Source organism: Lithobates pipiens, unplaced genomic scaffold (assembly GCF_037356315.1).
Source record: "Lithobates pipiens isolate NorthernLeopardFrog02 unplaced genomic scaffold, aLitPip1_a1.2 Scaffold_22, whole genome shotgun sequence".
Classification (NCBI taxonomy): domain Eukaryota; kingdom Metazoa; phylum Chordata; class Amphibia; order Anura; family Ranidae; genus Lithobates; species Lithobates pipiens.
In genome coordinates, this window is record NW_027507784.1 from 21,415,468 (window position 1) to 21,437,784 (window position 22,317).

Here is a 22,317-nt window from a genome sequence, read left to right on the forward strand (position 1 = left end):
AATTTTGGCAGGGGGTTCCCCTTAAAATCCATACCAGACCTGAAGGACCTGGTACGGAATTTGAGGGGACCCCCACACATTTTTTTTTTTACATTTTCATTTGGGGTACCCCTGTGGGGGAATCTCATGCCGTTTTAATCAATGCACTTTTATATGTATTGCCAGACTGACAATTCATTATAGCCGTGAGTAGTTTTAAATTACTTTTTTTCCTTTAGAAATGTAATTTTGCTCTCAGACTATTCTAAACACGGGAAACATGCACCAATTTACAGGCATACTATAGACAACCCCCAGGTACAAAATTTAAAGGAATATTACACTTTTATTGTTTCACTTTAAGCATTAAAATCACTGCTCCCGAAAAAACGGCCGTTTTTAAAACTTTTTTTTGCATTCATACATGTCCCCTGGGGCAGGACCCGGGTCCCCAAACACTTTTTAAGACAATAACTTGCATATAAGCCTTTAAAATTAGCACTTTTTATTTTTCATGTTCGTGTCCCAAAGAATTTAACAGTGTTCGCGTGTTCGAACAAATTTTTGCCTGTTTAGCTCATCCCTAGTAAAGAATATATCCTACTAATGTGTTAAAAATGTTGTCTGTACAAATTGGACCATTATATTAGTCTTTTGTTTTCTTAATATTGTGTAAAACATATTGCAATGCCTCTATTGTGAGTATTCCCTTGATTTAGGGAAGTGGTCCATAAATTGAATGCCCATTGCTTTAGGAGCAAACATATGGAATCGTTTAAATTGGTTCATGTTTATATTAATACTAACAAAGGTCTGGGTTTGCCCATGTGCCCATGATGGGATCTAAGATATAGTTGCGCTCCCTGACAGACTAAAGACTGACAAACTAAAGCAGTGATTCTCAACCAGGGTTCCATGGCAATTTCTGCCTCTCAGATAAGTTTCCACTGACACCATTGATCTTTTAAGCTATCTGTAAGTGGTAATTCTTCCCAATGACCACAAGTGTAAGGAGCATTCTTCCCAATGACCATGGTACCAATGTATAGGAAGTTGTAGATATAGTAATTTTTAGCCAGGGTTTCCTGAGACTGGAAAGTTATTTGGAGGGTTGCTCTGTGAGTAAAAGGTTGAGAAACCCTGGACTAAAGGTTAGACAAGTGCACTGCCAAAAAAATTGTTTTTTTTTTTCGTTTTTCAAGTCATTCGTTATGATCGCAATTCGTAAATTAAAAAATTAAAAAATTCGTAAGTTCGTAAATTTGAAAATCAGAAAATAAGAAAGAAAATCTGAAAATTCGAAAGAATAACTAACTAACTAGCTAATAATAACTAACTATTAAATTATAGGTATTGGAATTTCCTTTCAAATTAGTCTGTCGGTGAAATTAACGAATACAAATTTATGTGAAATTCTGAATGCCGCATCAAAACAAATGGAACGGAAAAAATGAATACTAAATATTAATAATAATAAAAAGTTGTTATTATTGTAATTTATTATTATTAATTTGTTACGTTCCATTCGTTTAGATGCGGATAATTTGTTACTTTGGATAAATTCATATTCGTTATGATCACCAACAGACAAATTTGAAAGGAAATTCCAATACCTATAGTTTAATAGTTAGTAGTAGCCAAGTTATTATTAGTTAGTTATTATTTCAGATTTTCAAATTTTTGGGTTATTGGATTTCAAATTTCTAAATTTACAAATTTACAAATTCATCAAAGTGGGGTTTTCGTTAATTCATATATATCAGAATTAACAAATTTGTCAAAGTTAGTTAAAAAACGAATTTGGAACAAAACAAATTGCACATGTCTACTAAAAGTGTGACAGCTTGTTCTTTATATATATATATATATATATATATATATATATGATGAAACTGTATAAGTACAGTGGGTATGTAAGTGGAAGAAATATTTAACCTTCACAGTTTGCAGTGTCACATTTTACAATAATGTTGTGCTTTCCAATTTGTTTGAGTGGCATACCCTACTCCTAACAAGGAAAAAGACAGGAAATTTTGAAACGCGTTGGTTTACCCAGCTAGAAGGACCTAAATGAGAAATAAAACAGAGTGTACAGTATATGTCTATATACTCTCTGTCTTATTGGGGTCTGGTTTAAAAAAAACATTTTTAAGAAGTTTTTTATTACTATTTGTATTTTTTATTGAGAGAGTTTACATTCTCATCCATATACAGAAGGTAAGTTGGGCAACTTATAAAAGAAAAAAACAACTGTACTTGTAGGCAGCTATCATACAGCAAGTAGTCTGTTGGTTTGGTCCCGACTGTTCACTTTCAGTTCCAGTGATTTCAACATATATATGAGCGTATTACATTTTTTAAGGAAATAAGTTAATGAGATTACATAAGCCACTGACCTTCCTCTTCCTTCTGCTTCTGGTTTAGAGCATTGTCCTCCTGTATAATTAGAAATTCATAGCTTTGTTGTGACATTATGAATATCAGCAGCACCTCTTCCGCCTGTAGAATGGGAATATTGATGGAAAAGTATTTAGTTTGGAGTATACCACCCTCCAGGACTAATGGTGAATCTCTCTATTGGGGACATAGCAATAAAAATACTTGAAAGGGATTCTAACTAGGGTTGTCCCAATACCACTTTTTTTACGAACCGAGTACAAGTACCGATACTTTTTTTTCAAGTACTCGGCGATTCCGATTACTGATATTTTTTTTTATGTCATGCGACAGTGCCACTAATATGCAGCACTAATGACGCGTGGACTGTGTCAGTCGTTTTTTTATTAATTGTTATTTATTTTTTTTACAATTCATTTTTTTGTCAATTTAAAAAAAAAAAACTTTTTTTTGTTATTTTATTTTTTATAATGCTTTCTTTTTTACAGAGGGGGGGGGGAGTGGATGGTGTCAGTGTGTTTTTTATTGTATTTAATATTATTTTAACACATTTTTTTTACACCAACATTCGTAGCAGGCAGCTGCTAGACCGTCGAAAGAAGTTCACTCCCAGCCATCCACATGCCCAGAGGTTGAATGCTAGCTTGACTAAATTGCTAGCACTTCAACTACTGCCTTTTCAATTGTTAGACTCGGCCCACTTCCGTGAGTTTGTGCAATGTGCGGTTCCTCAATGGCAGGTCCCCAACGCTCCTTTTTCTCACAGGAAGGCGATTCCAGCTCTCTATCGGCATTTGGAAGGCAATGTCCTTGCCTCACTGGACAGGGCGGTCAGCAGTAAGATGCATATTACCGCTGACTCATGGTCCAGCAGACATGGACAGAGACGTTACCTATCTTTCACGGCACATTGGGTCACTCTTCTGAAAGCTGGGAAGGATGCAGGACAAGGTGCAGTAGTGTTGGAGGCTGTTCTGGCACCACGCCTCCAAAATGCTACTACTGGTTGTGACACACCTCTCTCCTCCACCCCCTCCTCTTCTTCTTCCTCCATGGCCTCTTCCTGTGCTTTGTCCTCGGAACCAGCAGTGCTCTGTAGAAATTCAAGGGGCTACTCAAGTACGTAGGCAAAACGATGCCATGCCGTGCTTGGGCTGGTGTGTTTGGGGGACAGGAGCCACATTGGGGCAGATATTTTGTCAGCTCTGCAGGGGCAGACCGAGAGGGGGTTGATGCCACGCCAGCTTAAGCCAGGAATGGTGGTTTGCGACAATGACACCAACCTCCTCTCTGCCCTCTGACAGGGACAACTGACCCATGTGCCTTGTATGGCTCACGTCCTTAACCTGGTGCAGCGGTTCTTGGGCAGGTACCCGGGCTTACACAATGTCCTGAGTCAGGCCAGGAAAGTCTGTGTGCATTTCCGCCGATCATATACTGCTAGTGCTCGGCTGGCTGAGCTCCAAAAGGAGTTGAACCTGCCCAAGAACCGCCTTTTATGTTACATGCCCACCAGGTGGAACTCAATGTTGGCCATGCTGCAGTGGCTGCACACACAGCAGAGGGCCATCAATGAGTACTTGTGCGACTACGGCACCAGGACATGGTCAGGGGAGCTCAGTTTTTTTCACCACGCCAGTGGGACATGGTTAGGGATACATGCACTGTCCTGTCACGATTTGAGGAGGCCACGAGGATGATGAGCAGTGACAGTTCATGCATCAGTGACACTGTACCTCTTGTCCACCTGTTGCAGCATACGCTGCATGGAATAATGGACAGTGCACTTGAGGCAGAACAGAGGCAGGATGCGGAGGACTTCCTTGCCTCTCAAGGCCCCCTTTATCCGGATAGGGTTCCTGCTATCCCATCGATCACACAGGAAGAGGAGGAGGAGGAGGATTGTGTCAGCATGGAGGTGGAGGCTGGCACTCAGCATCAGCAGCAGCAGTCTTTTAGGGATGATTTACAGTCCTAAGAAACCCGTGGATTTGTACGTGGGAGGAGGTGGCTGCGGATCATGTCATCCTTAGTGACCCAGAGGACTCCGGACCGAATGCCTCAGCTAACCTACGCTGCATGGCCTCCCTGATCCTACAAAGCCTGTGGAAAGATCCTCGTATTCTTCAGATCAAGTAGAGGGATCATTACTGGCTGGCAACTCTCCTTGATCCACAGTACAAGGATAAGGTTGTGGACCTTATCTTGCCGTCGCAGAGGGAGCAGAGGATGAGACATCTCCGGGAGGCCTTGCAGAAAGGTCTGTGCAACGCGTTCCCAGAGACTGGGAGGTTACAAACTCCTGGTCCAGGACAACGTGTTGCTGAGGCTTCGGTCAGAAGGAGGGGTGGAGAAAGTGGTCATCTGACCGATGCGTTCAGACAATTTTTTTAGTCCCAAGTAGGGATGAGCCAAACACCCCCCGGTTCGGTTCGCACCAGAACTTTTTTGGGGACCTGGCTCCTGCCCCAGGGGACATAGGTCAATGCCTAAAATGTTTTTAAAAATGGCCGTTTTGGCGGGAGCACTGATTTTAATGACGATTAAAGTGAAAAAAAAAAGTGAAATATTCCTTTAAATATGGTGCCTGGGGGGTGTCTGTAGTATGCCTGTGAAGTGCCACGTGTTTCCCGTGTTTAGAACAGTCCCTGCACAAAATGACATTAAACGGAAATAACATCATTGAAAACTGCTTGCGGTTTTAATGTTATATCTGGTTCCTGCAATATGGTTGAAAATCATTGAGAAAAATGGCATGGGTAGCCCTCCCTGCCCATTACCAGCCACTTTGGGTCTTGTACGCATATTAAGGGGAACCCCGTACCCATATTAAAAAAAGGAAATGCGTGTGGCCCCCAGGCCCTAAATTCCTCAGAACAGCAGTATACAGGCGGTGCAAACAAGACAGGGACTGTGTAGGTTTGTTGTGTTAAGTTGAATCTGTTTGTAATTTTCAACCGGTACATTTTTAAAGTGTAGCTCCAGTCAAAAAAACTATTTTCAAGCTTTTTGGAAAATATAGGGAATGGTTATCACCCCTGTATAATTTGTTTTGTCGTCCATCTTTTTTCATCTCACTTGCTGTTGTCTCCTTCCGTTTGCAAGTAGGAGATGTTTGTAAGTTGGATGTTTGAAAGTAGGGGCCTGCCCTATATGCTCTGCAGAAATGGCGGAACAAGGTGTTGGTTTTGCCACAACATTGCAAGCCCTGAAAGTGACTCTTGGTGGGCGCTGGAGCGCCCTGCTGTGAACGATTATATCAAGAATTGTAATTACATGCCATTGTTGAACAGTGGTAGAAAAATTGACCTTTGGTGGTTGTGGTGCTGGTGCCACAACACTATAAGTCCTCACAGTTAGTCTGGGTGGGCACAGGAACGGGCACTTCTGTGAAATATTATATCAAGAATTGTAATTACATGTCCCTGTTAAACAGGGGCAGAAAAATTGGGCCTTAGGCACTGGTGCCACGACACTGCAACCTCTCCTATATACTCTAGTTTTATTGCAGGAACTAGCCCTGCTGCAAAGCATTGCATCAAAAATTTGTAATTAAACGCCCCTGTTAAACAGGGGCAGAAAAATTGGGCTTTAGGCACTGGTGCTGGTGCCACCACACTGCAACCTCTCCTATATACTCTAGTTTTATTGCAGGAATTAGCCCTGCTGCAAAGCATTGCATCAAAAATTGTAATTAAACGCCCCTGTTAACAGGGGCAGAAAAATTGGGCTGATGGCATCACCCAGAACCAGAAATGTTCTTCCAACATATCAGCGGAGGAGGAAGAGGATAGACAATCAACATAACAGGACAGTCACTCAGCATCAGCATAGGCAGTCTTGAAGGGATGTGATATTTCAAAAAAAAACAGTGTCACTGATGCATACACTGTCACTGCTCACCATCCTTGTGGCCTCCTCAAACGGTGACAGGACAGTGCATGCATCCCTGATCATGCCCCACTGGCGTGGTGAGAAAAAACCAAGCTCCCCTGACCCTGTCCTGGTGCCGTAGTCGCACAGGTACTCATTGATGGCCCTCTGCTGTGTGTGCAGCCGCTGCAGCATGGCCAACGTTGAGTTCCACCTGGTGGGCATGTCACATGTAAGGCGGTTCTTGGGCAGGTTCAACTCCTTTTGGAGCTCAGCCAGCCGAGCACAGGCATTAAATGATCGGCGGAAATGCACACAGACTTTCCTGGCCTGCTTCAGGACATCCTGTATGCCGGGGTACCTGCCCAAGAACCGCTGCACCACCAGGTTAAGGACGTGAGCTACACAGGGCACATGGGTCAGTTGTCCCTGTCGGAGGGCGGAGAGGAGGTTGGTGCCATTGTCACAAACCACCTTTTTCTGGCTTAAGCTGGCGTGGCGTCAACCACCTCTCGGCCTGCCCCTGCAGAGCTGACAAAACATCCGCCCCAGTGTGGCTCCTGTCCCCCAAACAAACCAGCACAAGCACGGCATGGCATCGTTTTGCCTGCGTACTTGCGTAGCCCCTGGAACGCCTACGGAGCACCGCTGGTTCTGAGGACAGAGCACTGGAAGAGGCAATGGAGGAAGAAGAAGAGGAGGGGGTGGAGGAGAGAGGCGTGTCACAACCAATAGTAGCATTTTGGAGGCGTGGTGGCGGAACAACCTCCAACACTACTGCACCTTGTCCTGCATCCTTCCCAGCTGCCAGAAGAGTGACCCAATGGACCCAATGGACCATGTAACGTCCCTGTCCATGCCTGCTGGACCATGAGTCAGCGGTAATATGCACCTTACCGCTGACCGCCCTGTTCAGCGAGGCAAGGACATTGCCTTCCACATGCCGGTAAAGAGCCGGAATCGCCTTCCGTGAGAAAAAGTGGCGTTTGGGGACCTGCCACTGAGGAACCGCACATTGTACAAACTCACGGAAGGGGGCCGAGTCTACCAACTGAAAAGGCAGCAGTTGAAGTGCTAGCAATTTAGCCAAGCTAGCATTCAACCGCTGGGCATGTGGATGGCTGGGAGTGAACTTCTTTCGCCGGTCCAGCAGCTGGGGCAGGGACATTTGCCTGCTATAATCGTACGTGGGTGTACTGTTAGCAGAGTGCACGGAAGCACTTGGCTGTGACGCACCTAATTCTACACCTTCATTCCTCTCAGAGCAGGTTTCAGAGAGGACTGAAGGTCTAGTGGGGTTGGAGATACCAGCTGAGGAGGAGCAAGGAGAGGTCCGCTTTGTTCTTTGGTGTGGGTCTTTGAGGTATGCTTGCCAACAAGCTGCATGGCAAGTCAACATACGTCTGGTCAAGCATGTGGTGCCCAAGCGGCTGATGTTTTGGCCACGCAAGATACGCTTGAGACATATGTTGCAAATAGCAGCAGGGCGATCTGATGCACTCGTCTCAAAAAAGGCCCACACCAAAGAACTTTTAGAATAACGCGCAGAGACAGCGCCCTGCACAGGCGGAGCTCTGCGGTGTGATTCAGTCGGTGTGCTGCCCCTAAGCTGGCCCCCGGAGGGCATCCTGCCTCATTGGACATGTGCCTCCTCCTCCTCCTCTCTCCTACCAGGCACCCACGTGGAGTCAGTGCCCTCATCATCACCTCCCTCTTCATCGCTGTAGCAAACCTGGCAATATGCTCCAGCTTGTGGATCATGACTGCCAGATTGCTGTCCTTCTTGAGCATCCCCTCTCTCTGCATTCACGCTACTGCCTTCCTCTAGCTGAGTGTCATCATCAGAGCCTACAAAACACTGGGCATCCTCCTGGAGCATGTACCCAACACTGTGCTCAAAGAGTTCAGGAGACTCCTCAGGAGGACGTGGTGGGTCTAGGGAAGGAGTCACTGATGATGACATTGAGAGGAGGGAAGATGATGCGTTGGCAGCAGCTTTGCTAGTACCCTGAGACTGGGTGAGAGAGGATGAGGAGGATGAAGAGGGCTTGGTCATCCACTCTACCTACCAAGTCGTTGGCATGTTGCGGTTCAACATGTCCAGCTGCCGAAAAGAAGGACAAGCTTGTCCCATGGCCACGTGCTGATGACAATGCACCACGTCCACGACCAGCACTGTTGTCTCTAGACACAGAGCCTGCTTGCCCTCTTTTATCGGCTCGTGTCTGTCTGCCTCTCCTTGCTGGCCTTCCAGACATGGTAATGGCCTGAAAGGAGTTGGGTAAAACAGCAGTTGGGTAGTGTATATTGTGCTGGAGGCACACAACACCCACTAACTCCTGCAGATGCCTTTATTATAGAACACCAGAGATAAAGGGGTATACTGTAATGGAGTCACACAACACCCACTAAGCCCTGCAGATGGCTCTATTAGAGAACAGCAATAAAGGGTAGATACAGGTGTATATTGTGCTGGAGGCACAAAAAACCCACTAACTCCTGCAGATGCCTTTATTATAGAACACCAGAGATAAAGGGGTATATACAGATGTATACTGTGCTGTTCTGGAGGCACACACAACTTCCAATAACTCCTGCAGATGGCAAGTGGGCTCAAATAGAGAAGAGCTATGTAGGTGGATATAGCGGTGTGTACTGGGTACAGAGCACGCAGACAGCACGCACAAGCTCCTAACACTACTGACTGCAAGCTCTATTATAAAAGATAGATCACTAGCTATATAGGTGAGGTGAATATAGCGGTGTATACTGCGGTCAGGGCACGCAGACAACAACCACTACAGAAGAGCAAGATCGAAAAATCGGCCGATAACGATCGGTGTATACTGTGTTGAAGGTACACAGAACACCCACTAACTGCTTCAGACGCCAACACACTACACAAGGCCGCCGCGCTGGCGGCCTTATATAGTGTGGGGCGTGTACTACATAGCCTGAGCTATGATTGGCCACAGGCATCCTGCCTGTGGCCAAGCATGGCTCTCCTCGCTGCTGGCGCTGTGATTGGCCAAGCATGCGGGATCACAGTGCATGCTTGGCCAATCATGAGCCAGCAATGCACTGCAATGACGCAGTGGATTGTGGGCCGTGAGCGCCACACGAATTTGCCGCGAACGGCCCATAACGTTCGGAATTCGCCGAACGGGCGAACAGCCGATGTTCGAGTCGAACGTATGTTCGACTCGAACATGAAGCTCATCCCTAGCCCCAAGGTATGATCGGTTCCAGCAACCATCGCCAGCATCTGATTTACATGGTGCAGGAATACCTAGGGGCAAGGTCAGACTTGGACACCTTTCCCACAGAAAATCCTCTGGGTTACTGGGTCTTGAGGATGGATCACTGGCCAGAGTTTGCACAGTATGCAATTGAGCTACTGGCCTGTCCTGCATCCAGCGTTCTTTCAGAATGCACATTCAAGGCTTTGTAACTGATTACAGGGTGCGCCTGTCCACCAACTCAGTTTATCGACTGAGCTTCATAAAGATGAATCAGTCTTGGATCACCACCAGCTACCAAGCACCTGAAGCTGTTGTAACATAATATTTTTTTTTGAAATGTCACATCCCTTCAAGACTGCCTATGCTGATGCTGGGTGACCATGATGTTATGTTGACTGACTATCCTCTTCCTCCTCAATGATCATGCTGATAGCTTGGAAGAACATTTTTGGTTCTGGCCGCCGCTACCAGTGCCTAAGGCCCAATTTTTCAGCCCCTGTTTAACAGGGGCATGTAATTACAATTTTTGATGCAATGCTTTGCAGCAGGGCTCATTCCTGCACTCCAACTAGAGTATCTGGGAGAGGTTGCAGTGTCGTGGCACCAGCACCAGTGGCTAAGGCCCAATTTTTCTGCCCCTGTTTAACAGGGGCATGTAATTAAAAATTTTGATGCAATACTTTGCAGCACGGCTCATTCCTGCTCTCCAACTAGAGTTTCTGTGAGGTGTTGCAGTGTTGTGGCACCAGTGCCTAAAGCCCAATTTTTCTGCCCCTGTTTAACAGGTGCATGTAATTACAATTCTTGATATAATATTTCACAGCAGAGCCCGTTCCAGCGCCCACTGAGAGTTACTGTGAGGACTTACAGTGTTGTGGCACCACAACCACCAAAGGCCCAATTTTTCTACCACTGTTCAACAATGGCATGTAATTACAATTCTTGATATATTTGTTCACAGCAAGCTGCTCCAGCCCCCACCAAGAGTCACTTTGAGGGCTTACAGTGTTAACTTGTGGCAACACCAACATATAGGGCATATAGGCCTACTTTCAAACATCCAACTTACAAAAGTCTCCTACTTGCAAATGGAAGGAAACAACAGGAAGTGAGATGAAAAAAGACGGACGGCAAAACAAATTATACAGGAGGGGTGATTTCCAAAAAGCTTAAAAATAGATTTTTTGACTGGAGCTACACTTTAAAAATGTACCAGTTCAAAATTACAAACATTACAAAATTTCTACTTAAGACAACAAACTACACAGTCCCTGTCTTGTTTGCACCACCTGTATACTGCTGTTCTGAGTATATAGGGCCGGGGGTCCAACGCCTTTCCTTTATTTAATTTGGGTACGGGTTCCCCTTAATATCCATACAAGACCCAAAGGGGCTGGTAATGGGCAGGGGGGGCTACCCATGCCATTTTTCTCACTGATTTTTGTCCACATTGCTGGAACCAGATATTACATTAAAACCGCAAGCAGTTTTAAATTACTTTTTTTTCAGCTAAATGTCATTTTGTGCAGGGACTGTTCTAAACACGGGAAACACGTGGCACTTCACAGGCATACTATAGACACCCCACAGGCACGACATTTAAAGGAATATTTCACTTTTTTTTCACTTTAAGTGTCACTAAAATCAGTGCATTGATCCATGTTCCCTGGGGCAGGAGCCGGGACCCTTTTTAGGACAAGAACTTGCATATTAGCCTTTAAAAGTAGCACTTTTGATTTTGAACGTTCAAGTCCCATAGACTTTAATGGGGTTCTAAAGTTCGTACGAATTTTCGGTCCGTTCGAAGGTTCTGGTGCGAACCGAACCGGGGGGGGGGGGGGGGGAATGGGATGGCGGTCGGCTCATCCCTACTCAGCAGCTCACAGTTTACGATGCTTAATTATGAATGGACAGTCAGTGATCACTGAATCTGTTCATTCGGAAAAGAAAGCAGCCAGTAAATGACAGCATTACCGACTCCTTCCTCCGCTCTCCGTCCTGACACATCCGGGACAGGGGGGACTAGAGGGGACAGGAGCAGAACACGGAGGGGGACCAGAGTGGAACACGAAGGGAGACCGGGTCGGAGCACTGAGGGGGACTGGAGCAGAGCACGGAGGGGGACTGGAGCAGAGCATGGAGGGGGACTGGAGCAGAGCATGGAGGGGGACTGGAGCAGAGCATGGAGGGGGACCGGAGCAAAGTATGGAGGGGGACCGGAGCAAAGTATGGAGGGGGACCGGAGCGGAGTACGGAGGAGGACCGAAGGAAGATATTGGGACAGTCGGGGGGTGATCAGTGCGGCAGTGGGGAAAGTTACAAGCACTGATCCCCCTGTATAGATTTCAATAAAGCAGCTGAAATCCAAGGAAGGGAGAGGAGGAGAAGCGTCTGTCAGCTGCTTTATTGAAATCTATACAAGGGGATCAGTGCTTGTAACTCTCCCCACTGCCGCACCGATCATCCCCTGACTGTCCAGGTATTGGGTGAAGCATTGGAGCCTTTGCCGAGTACAAGTACTTCCGTAAATGATGAGTAACGGTACCGATACCGATACTAATATCGGTATCAGGACAACCCTAATTGTAACCCCTCAGCACTCCACCCAAACTTATAAAAAAGGAAGAGTATTGGCTTTGAATACATACTTAAAGAGGAAGGCCATTTAAAAAAAAAAAAAAAAAAAAAGTCAGCAGCTGCAAACACTGCAGCTGCTGACTTAATAAACACACTTACCTGTCCAGGGCGCCCGCGATGTCGGCCGCCCGAGGCCGACCCGTCCCTCGGCTCTCGGGTCCCGGCGCCGCCATTCCCTCTAAGGGAAACAGGCAGTGGAGCCTTATGGCTTCACTGCCCGTTTCCTACTGCGCATGCGCGAGTCCCGCAGCACTTTCTGAATGGGACGCGCTGTGTTCTGGAACACACAGTTCCCAGAACACAGCGTGACCCATTACCCAGAAGACACCGCGACGAAGAGAGAAGACAGAAGATCTCCGCGGAGGAGGAAGAGGAAGATTAGGATTATGTGCCTAGCAACAGGCATGTCTGGTAAGTAAAAAAAAATAATTTTTTTCATTTTTTTTTTTTTTTTAGATTTTTTTGTAATTTTTTAAATTTTTTTGTTTTCAGGGTGGCCCTCCACTTTAAGAACAACCCACCCCCTCCCCCCACATTTCAGTAAAAAAGTAAAAGTAAAATAACTAGACAGATCTCTAATTAAATTGTAAAAAGTAATCCTATATATGTAGAAAGTTCCCAGCTATCCAAGTAGTACACCAAAGAAAACCGCAAATTTAATTTACTGTGTCTGACTTAATAAAGGTTATAGACTTTTGGACAACTAAAGCGTATCCTCATGGTATTTACAATGTGATTCTACAAAACAATATCATAGCCAGTGTAGCACACCCTTCAACTCCCCCAGGTAAAGCACACAGCCAGGTGCAGAGAATTTTTTTCACTCTTCTACTGACTCAAATAATGGAACTTAGAACTTGGATTGGTAAAAGGGGAGCATGTGTGGAAAGGGGAGGTGTGGGACGGGGTGGTATTGGGAGGGGGGGGGGACGGGACCCCCCATAGCGGGTATGGGTAAACACCATTATTGTTGAATAATTTTAAATGAATACATTTGCTTTAGTAACCTCAGAGGTGCTCCATCCTTGTAGTGTTTTTTGTTGGAGCAAAGGATACCCCAATAAACTAAAATACTGGCCAACTTGAAAACTTCTTGACTATCTTGCTGCACTGTGAAAGAGGAATGTCCCACAGGATCTCTATGCTGATGGTGACTAGTACTCCTTACAGAGGTTAAAAGCTACACAGTAACTAACTATTCAGCACTAGACATGTGCATTCGTTTTTGTCCGAATGCATTTTCGTCCAAATTTCAGGTATTTTCGTTTTCGTTTTGACAAACGATAACGAAAGCACAGAATCCGAAAAACGAAAGATCCGACATAAATAAATGCTTTATTTTCGTTTTCATTGTTACAACAGTTCGATATAGAATAGGAGATTCGACGTGACTGACAATAATCTGTGTCTATAGAACCTGTGGTCGAATGTGCCTAACCTTACCTCTATTAGTCCAAGATTATATAGAGAAAATATTCGACAGAGAAAAAAAGATTTGACAGAGAGAAAAGATTCTGCAAGTTACTGTCCTAAAAAGTGTTTGGGGACCCGGGTCCTGCCCCAGGGGACATGTATCAATGCAAAAAAAAGTTTTAAAAACGGCCGTTTTTTCAGGAGCAGTGATTTTAATAATGATTAAAGTGAAACAATAAAAGTGTAATATTCCTTTAAATTTCGTAGGGGGGGGGGCCTGTGAAGGGGCGCATGTTTCTGCTGCTTAGAACAGTCCCTGCACAAAGTGTCATTTATGCAGGAAAAAAAGTCCTTTAAAATCACTCGCAGCTATTATGAATTGTCGGCTCCGTAATACAGAGAACACTCATTGAAAGTCATTGATAAAAAATAAAAATTAAAAAAAATTAAAAAAAGCGTGGGGGTCCCCCAAATTTAATTACCAGGCCCTTCAGGTCTGGTATGGATATTAAGAGGAACCCCGCGTCAAATTAAAAAAAAATTGACGTGGGGTCCCCCTAAATATCCATACCAGACCCTTTATCCGAGCACGCAACCTGGCAGGCCGCAGGAAAAGAGGGGGGGACGAGAGAGCGCCCCCCCCTTCCTACCAGGACACATGCCCTCAACATTGGGAGGATGCTTTGGGGGTCTTTGACCCCTCAAAGCACCTTGTCCCCATGTTGATGAGGACAAGGGCCTCATCCCCACAACCGTGGCCGGTGGTTGTGGAGGTCTGCGGGCGGGGGGCTTATCAGGATCTGGAAGCCCCCTTTAACAAGGGGACCCCCAAATCCAGGCCCCCCCTGTTTGAAATGGTAAGGGGGTACCCTACCATTTCACAAAGAAAGTGTAAAAAATAGTTAAATAAGACAAACACACTTTAGAAAATTTCCTTTATTAGAAATAAAAAAAAATTCCAGCAGTGCTAATCCACTCTTGCTATCCAGCGACGGATTTCCGGGGTCCAGCGATGGATGATCTGATCCAGCTCAGCGAATCCATCCATTTTCTGTCTCCACTGAGGAGACACTGCGGGGATTCCGGCGGCCTGACGTTTGTTATATGTGGAGGGCGGGGCCACCCGTCACCTGACCCCGCCCCCTCTGACGCAAGGGGAAACCCGGGTTTCCCCGTGACGTATGGGAGACCCCGCACCCCTCTAATGTAACACAGGCAGGTTTCTGTTACATCAGAGGGGACGGGGTCACCCATACGTCACGGGGAAACCCGGGTTTCCCCTTGCATCAGAGGGGGACGGGGTCAGGTGACGGGTGGCCCTGCCCTCCGCATATAACAAACGTCAGGCCGCCGGGATCCCCGCAGTGTCTCCTCAGTGGAGACAGAAGATGGATGGATTTGATGCGCTGATTCAGATGAGCCATCGCTGGACCCCGGAGAGATAATCGTTCGTCGCTGGATAGCAAGAGTGGATTACCACCGCTGGAATCTTTTTTTTTTTTTTTTTTTAATAAAGGAATTTTTCAAAAGTGTGTTTGTCTTATTTAACTATTTTTTACACTTTCTTTGTGAAATGGTAGGGGTACCATTCCAAACAGGGGGGGCAGGATCTGGGGGTCCCCTTGTTAAAGGGGGCTTCTAGATTCTGATAAGCCCCCCGCCCGCAGACCCTCACAACCACCGGCCAGGGTTGTGGGGATAAGGCCCTTCTCCACATCAACATGGGGACAAGGTGCTTTGAGGGGTCACAGACCCCCAAAGCTTCCTCCCAATGTTGAGGGAATGTGGCCTGGTATGGTTCAGGAGGGAGGGGGGCCACTCTCTCATCCCCCCTCTTTTCCTGCGGCCTGCCAGGTTGCGTGCTCGGATAAAGGGTCTGGTATGGATATTTAGGGGGAACCCCACATCAATTTTTTTTTTTTAATTTGATGCAGGGTTCCCCTTAATATCCATACCAGACCTGAAGGGCCTGGTAATTGAATTTGGGGGACCCCCAGGCTTTTTTTTTATTTATTTATTTTTTTTTATCAATGACTTTCAATGAGTGTTCTCTGTATTACGGAGCCGACAATTCATAATAGCTGCGAGTGATTTTAAAGGACTTTTTTTCCTGCATAAATGACACTTTGTGCAGGGACAGTTATAAGCACCAGAAACATGCGCCCCTTCACAGGCATACTATAGACACCCCCCAGCTACGAAATTTAAAGGAATATCACACTTTTATTGTTTCACTTTAATCATTATTAAAATTTCATTTAAATTTTAATAATAAAATCACTGCTCCCAAAAAAACGTCCGTTTTTAAAACTTTTTTTTGCATTGATACATGTCCCCTGGGGCAGGACCCGGGTCCCTAAACACTTTTTAGGATAGTAACTTGCATATTAGCCTTTAAAATTAGCACTTTAGATTTTGAACGTTGGAGTACCATAGACTTTAATAGGGTTCTAAAGTTCACACGAAATATGCTATATACTAGCTCCGTCGAATCTTCTTTATACATTCGACAGACACCATAAGCCTTCAAAGACAGATTCGACCGTAATTCATTTGGATTTTCGGACGAATGCAATTTTTGAACGAAAAACGAAATAAATAAAAACGAATTTCGGGAGTAACTAAATAAATACATTTTTCGGACGAAAACGAAATTCCGAAACAAAATATTTTACTCTGCACATTTCTATTCAGCACTGGGGTTATTTGCTCACACAGTCACAGTTTTATCAGTTGCCTCCTGCCAATATCCATTAGGCTCTTTCTAGTGAAGGAAATGTAGACTCCCACCAATTTCCTTCTGCCTCTCTTCATTGAGCTTCTCCAGACCCAATTTGATTCCAGGACTTAAACTTGCGAATAGGCCACCCAGCTAAATCTGGCTAGGACCTTAGTCTTCCTCATGGCTCCGTCTGGCACACTGCCCTAAGAGAAGAGCCCCTGCACAAGGGTCTCCTCTGGCAGGACTGATCCCAGGAACACTGAACCTGCAGCTCAGGCCTCAGACTATTTATGGTCTCTCTCGCCGCCTTCTGGGCACACCTACCCAGTTATTGGCTGGAGTTTCAAAAATATTCAGGCTACAGCCCTGTCTTTCCTCCCACTGTGGTTTTAGAATCCTTCAGATTACAGGGGGAAGCAATCAGAGCAGAAGCCTGTGAGACACCGAGCAGTCTTGAATAATCAATCCCTGCTCATCTGATGACAGAGAAGCCCACTAAATTTACCTGCCAGCCTACACTACGCTAGGATGGTGCTACACAGGGTGTCCCCCAATATGTGTATACCTTATAAATAATCGGAATGCCCAGAAGTAAGTCAGATGTATCAAAATATTCACTAAATGTGTATAATGGTACAGCAGCATCCTAAGCAGTTGGTTAACTAGTAATCATGTGGTGGGACCAAAGGGTACAACATGACAAAGAAGTCTAATTTTATAGTGCATATATACAATGTTTGAATGATGCAAGTCCACCCACCTTTACACCTTTTCCATTTTCGACATTGTACTTATTTTCTATGACTTTCAAGTCTTCCTTGAACTTCGCATGTCCTCCCTGGGTGTGGTATGCTCCATCCTTCAAAGCTTTCTCAAAGTCCACAGAATGCTTCTTAATGAGAGTCTGACATACTTCCCAAGACTTTGCCTCATTCATGGCACTGAATTCCTCTCTCTTCTTGCATATGTTTTCCTTGTGGTGGGGAGATATACAGACATTGGTAATAGGATTTAGCTCCCCTCAACCTTTATTTTTAGTATAAATTATGGTATTTTCACTAGAGCTTGTAGATTTGCAAACTTTAGAGCCCAAAGGATTATCCCTCCAGAATGACCTACACACAAAGTTTTCTTGTTTTGCCAATCATCAGAAGAGACAAAAAATAACTTTTGAAAAGCTTGATCACTTATGTCTCAAACTTTAAAATTCTTTACAAACCTTAGAATTTGGAATTTCCGAACTAAAAGCTCAATCAAGATCAACAGGAATCCAAACTAAACTCCAATTACAGATCAGAAATTGATGTGAAATTGTGCAAGCTAATTTTGGGAAGCTCTATGCAGCCCTGCCTGATGAAATGCTAGGGCAAAAAAAACAGCCCAAGCCACTTCCCATGAAGGTACCAATAGAAGCTAAGGCAGAAAAAGTATTTGGTCCCTTTCTTTCAAAAACCAAGGAGCCCAGGAGGTAGGACTTTTTTCATTTTTGGGTTGTAGGGGGATAAAGCTAGTGCCTCTGTTACACTGCACCCAGGTGGGAGGGTGTAAGTAGGGTGTAGGCCACAGTTGGGGGGCCCATCAGAAAGGCTGTAAGGGGCCCCATGATTTCTAACAGTGGCCCCGGTGCTATATGCTGGGTTTCCGGTGCATCCCTGTGCCTTTAGGAAGGGTGGGCTCACCTGCCCCCTGCCTATCCATTATAATGCATGTGCTTCCACTGTGGAGGCTCTCAAAATTTACAGTTAGGACTACAGAAAATACTGGGGAGCCTTGACAGGGCTCTGTAGCTTATGCATGTATTTGCAAATGTGTGCAAACAAAACCCCTGTTTTTAATGCATATTGTTAGGATAATTTGGTTGCAGACAGGTTGTTAAGTTGAGCAGGGAATTTCTCTAGTTTTGTCTTGCCAAGGGCTGCGGTACCCAGTAGAAAAACACTCACACATAAACCAATGGTGGTATAAGTTCTTCTAGTACCATCACAGAAAGTTACAGTAATACTTTTGGTGCCACTGATGTCAGTACTTGCAATAATACTTGTGGTAACATTTGCAGTAACAATTGTAGTGACTAATACTCTGCTTCTACACAGCACAGATCCAGACAGTGCAACAGTCCAGGCATTAATGGAATATGTTGCAGCATAAGACATTCAGTACCTCACAAAAGTGAGTACACCCCTCACATTTTTGTAAATAGTTTATTCTATCTTTTCATGTGACAACACTGAAGAAATAACATGTTGCTACAATGTAAAGTAGCACAGCTTGTATAATATAATTTGCTGTCCCCTCAAAATAACTCAACACACAGTCATTAATGTCTAAACCACTGGCAACAAAGGTGAGTACACCCCTAAGTGAAAATGTCCAAATTGGACCCAATTAGCCATTTTCCTCCCCAGTGACATGTGACTTGTTAGTGTTACAAGGTCTCAGGTGTGAATGGAGAGAACATGTGTTACATTTGGTGTTATCACTCTCACTCTCTCATACTGATCACTGGAAGTTCAACATGGCACCTAATGTCAAAGAATTCTCTGAAGATCTGAAAAAAAGAATTGTTGCTCTACATAAAGATGGACTAGGCTATAAGAAGATTTCTCAGACCCTAAAAGTTAGCTGCAGCACAGTGGCCAAGACCATACAGCGATTTACCAGAACAAGTTCCACTCAGAACAGGCCTCACCATGGTCGACCAAAGACGCTGAGGGCACATGCTCAGCGTCATATCCAGAGGTTGTCTTTTGGAAATAGACATATGAGTGCTGCCAGCATTGCTGCAGAGGTTGAAGGGGTGGGGGGTCAGCCTGTCAGTACTCAGACCATACACTGCACACTGCATCAAATTGGTCTGCATGGCTGTCATTCCAGAAGGAAGCCTCTTCTAAAGATGATGCACAAGAAAGCCTGCAAACAGTTTGCTGAAGACAAGCAGACTAAGGACATGGATTACTGAACCATGTCCTGTGGTCTTATGAGACCAAGATAAACTTATTTGGTTCAGATGGTGTCAGTCGTGTGTGGCGGCAACCAGGTGATGAGTACAAAGACAAGTGTGTCATGCCTACAGTCAAGCGTTGTGGTGGGAGTGTCATGGTCTGGGGCTGCATGAGTGCTGCCGACACTGGGAAGCTACAGATCATTGAGGGAACCATGAATACCAACATGTACTGTGAAATACTGAAGCAGAGCATGATCCCCTCCCTTCGGAGATGGGAGCCACAGGGCAGTATTCCAACATGATAACGCCCCCGAACGCACCTCCAAGATGACCACTGCCTTGCTAAAGAAGCTGAGGGTAAAGGTGATAGTGTCACGGTCGTTCCACTATCCCGATCGTACAAAGGAGACTTACCCGCAGGTTTCCTGTACAAGGGGATCGTCGGTGCCCTCGGACGCGGGTTGGCGCAAACGAACGCACGCGAGTGCATGTAGTCCCCAACAGGCGCACGCGGGTGCGCGTTGACACGAGCGGGCGCACGCGGGTGCGCGACAAGCCGAACGGGCGTACGCGGGTACGCGGGGTCACGAACGGGAGCACGGTTACCCGCGGGGGTACGCAAACGTACCGTGCGACCGTTCTTGGCGCCCAATAGCCTATTTAAGGGACCAGCTCCTGCTCCTCAGTGCTGTCCTGTCTACAGCGTTCCTGAGACTTCCGCTACCTGTTCCTGTGTGTGTGTGTGTTCCTAATACTGTACCCGGCCTGTTCCTGGACCTTGCCTGTTTGCCGCCTGCCTCCGACCCTTTGCCTGATTGACCACGCTTCTGCCTTCTGCTCTGTACCTCTGCTGCCCGATTGTTGCCGACCCAGCTCGTCTCTGACCACGCCTGCCTGTCTACTTGAAGTCCAGTACCGACTACTTCTGCGGTTCCTGCCTGTCCACCTGTGCCAGCTGTCCAGCAGTTCCCGTCCGGCGTCCAGCGCTGGTTGCACCAGTCGTTCCAGTCTACCACCTGTTCCGGCTGTGCCTGCTATCTCACCTGCCGTTCCAGTCTACCACCTGTTCCGGCTGTGCCTGCTATCTGCTATCCGGCCTGGCACTTGTGTCCTCCGGACTCCTGAATCCCTGTCTCCATCTCCAGGGGCTCTCGAGCCGGAGGCTTACGAGGCGCCGCTCCCTGCACGCTTGGGCTCTCCAACCAGGTACGTGACAGATAGACTGGCCAAGCATGTCTCCAGACCTAAACCCTATTGAGCATCTGTGAGGCCAACGGAAGGTGGAGGAGCGCAGGGCCTCTAACATCACCAGCTCTGTGATGTCATCATGGAGGAGGGGAAGAGGACTCCAGTGGCAACCTGTGAAGCTCTGGTGAGCTCCATGCCCAAGAGGGTTAAGGCAGTGCTGGAAAATAATGGACATTTTTTCACATAAGGGGTGTACTTATGTTTGTTACCAGTGGTTTATACATTAATGGCTGTGTGTTGAGTTATTTTGAGGGGACAGCAAATTTACACTGTTATACAAGCTGTACACTCACTACTTTACATTGTAGCAAAGTGTAATTTCTTCAGTGTTGTCACAGGAAAAGACAGAAAAAAATATTTACAAAAATGTGAGGGGTGTACTCACTTTTGTGAGATACTGTACAAGGAATCATTGACTTGTAACAGCATATCTCATAGCACCGACACAGGTATGCAGCAGTGATTCTCATAGGCACATAGTCAGGCAAGGCCTAATTTATCAGGACATCATCTGCTGGAGGGGTGGCTCACTGGCAGCACAGATAACTGCTCTTCGAGGCTGGGAAACAAGCTGTGGCAGTGGCTCTGGTTACCGACAATATGAAGAAGATAGCCGTGTCCCAATTTTGGCCCTCCTCAAGCAGGAACCTTATGCTCACTCTCTTCCTAACAAGTGAGGAACCTGTCCCTAACCTCCTTGCCAAAAACTTGCCAAACCCAGCAGGGCACTAGTACTTATTACCACTTCCGCACTTAAGATGGCCACCCAAGGTCACCAGGAGTTGCAGACTAATCAGAAACTGGTCTACCTGAAACACATTCAGACTCTGTAGAGCAGCCATTCTCAACCAGGGTTCCTCTAGAGGTTGTAAAGGGGTTCCTTTAGCTGTGGCTAGCTTACCCCCATGTTATGGTGCCTGTGTAGTTCTGGGTCCACTTGGCAAAGCCAGCTGCATGACACCAATAATGGTTTAGCTGTCTATAGGGATGCATTCTGACCACCACTGTACAGAAGGCATTCTTTCCATTGGCTGCAAATATAAAGGACATTTTTTTTGCACTGATCCCCCCCCCCCCCCCCCCCAATCATTTGGTTTTAGTAGGGGTTCCCTGAGACCAATAAATGATTTCAAGGGTTCCTCTGGGATAAAACAATTGAGAAATGTTGCTGTACGAAGTTCCACTAAGCCTCTACTCTCTAACCTTTTCACTTCCACCGTCATATATGCACACTCCCAGCTGCTACACTAGTCTGGAAGGTGTGTAAATTTAACAAGCTGACTGTTCGCTGTCAGAAGGAAATTATGGCCTCCACACCAACCAGAACATTTGTCTTTCTCCTCTGCGTGTGCCCCTGTCATGTTTCTTGTACTCCACACTCCCACCGGGGACTTTTTTTCTTCTACATTATAATAAAGAAAGTTTAGTTACAAAAAAGTGTAAAAAAATAAATAAAATGCAATTAAACCCAAGAACCTAAACAAATTTTTCAGCTCTCCACCACCCCCACATTCATACATATACAAATGTGAAAAAATGCATTGGGGGTATCTACACAGTAAAATGTCCATCGCACTACACATTACATATCACCACGCACACCAGAATGGAAGAAATGGGGGGGGGTTACTAAAACTGGCGCACTCTTAGCCCTTGTACACACGGTCGGACATTCCGACAACCAAATCCGACGGATTTTGTCTGACGAATTTTGTCCGAAACTGTTGCATACACACAGTCGGACAAAGTTGTCAGAAAATCCAATTATTCAGAACGTGTTATGACGTTATTTCGTTACAACGGGACTACTTTCAGGCTAGTAGTCAATAGCTTTGGTCTAGGAATTTGATCTGAGCATGCGT

At 45.7% G+C, this 22,317-nt stretch overlaps 1 protein-coding gene across 3 annotated transcripts in view; it reads right to left on the minus strand.

Annotated features, from left to right (window-relative positions):
• LOC143923385 (uncharacterized) overlaps positions 1-22,317 on the minus strand; it is a 144,011-nt gene that overhangs the window by 99,666 nt on the left and 22,028 nt on the right. For all 3 annotated transcript variants that reach the window (XM_077447009.1, XM_077447010.1, XM_077447008.1), the window contains exons 8-9: positions 17,024-17,236; positions 2,376-2,478 (exon numbers count right to left, since the gene is read on the minus strand). In XM_077447009.1, coding sequence (XP_077303135.1) covers positions 2,376-2,478; positions 17,024-17,236 — 316 coding nt within the window. The remainder of the gene's footprint in view (positions 1-2,375; positions 2,479-17,023; positions 17,237-22,317) is intronic.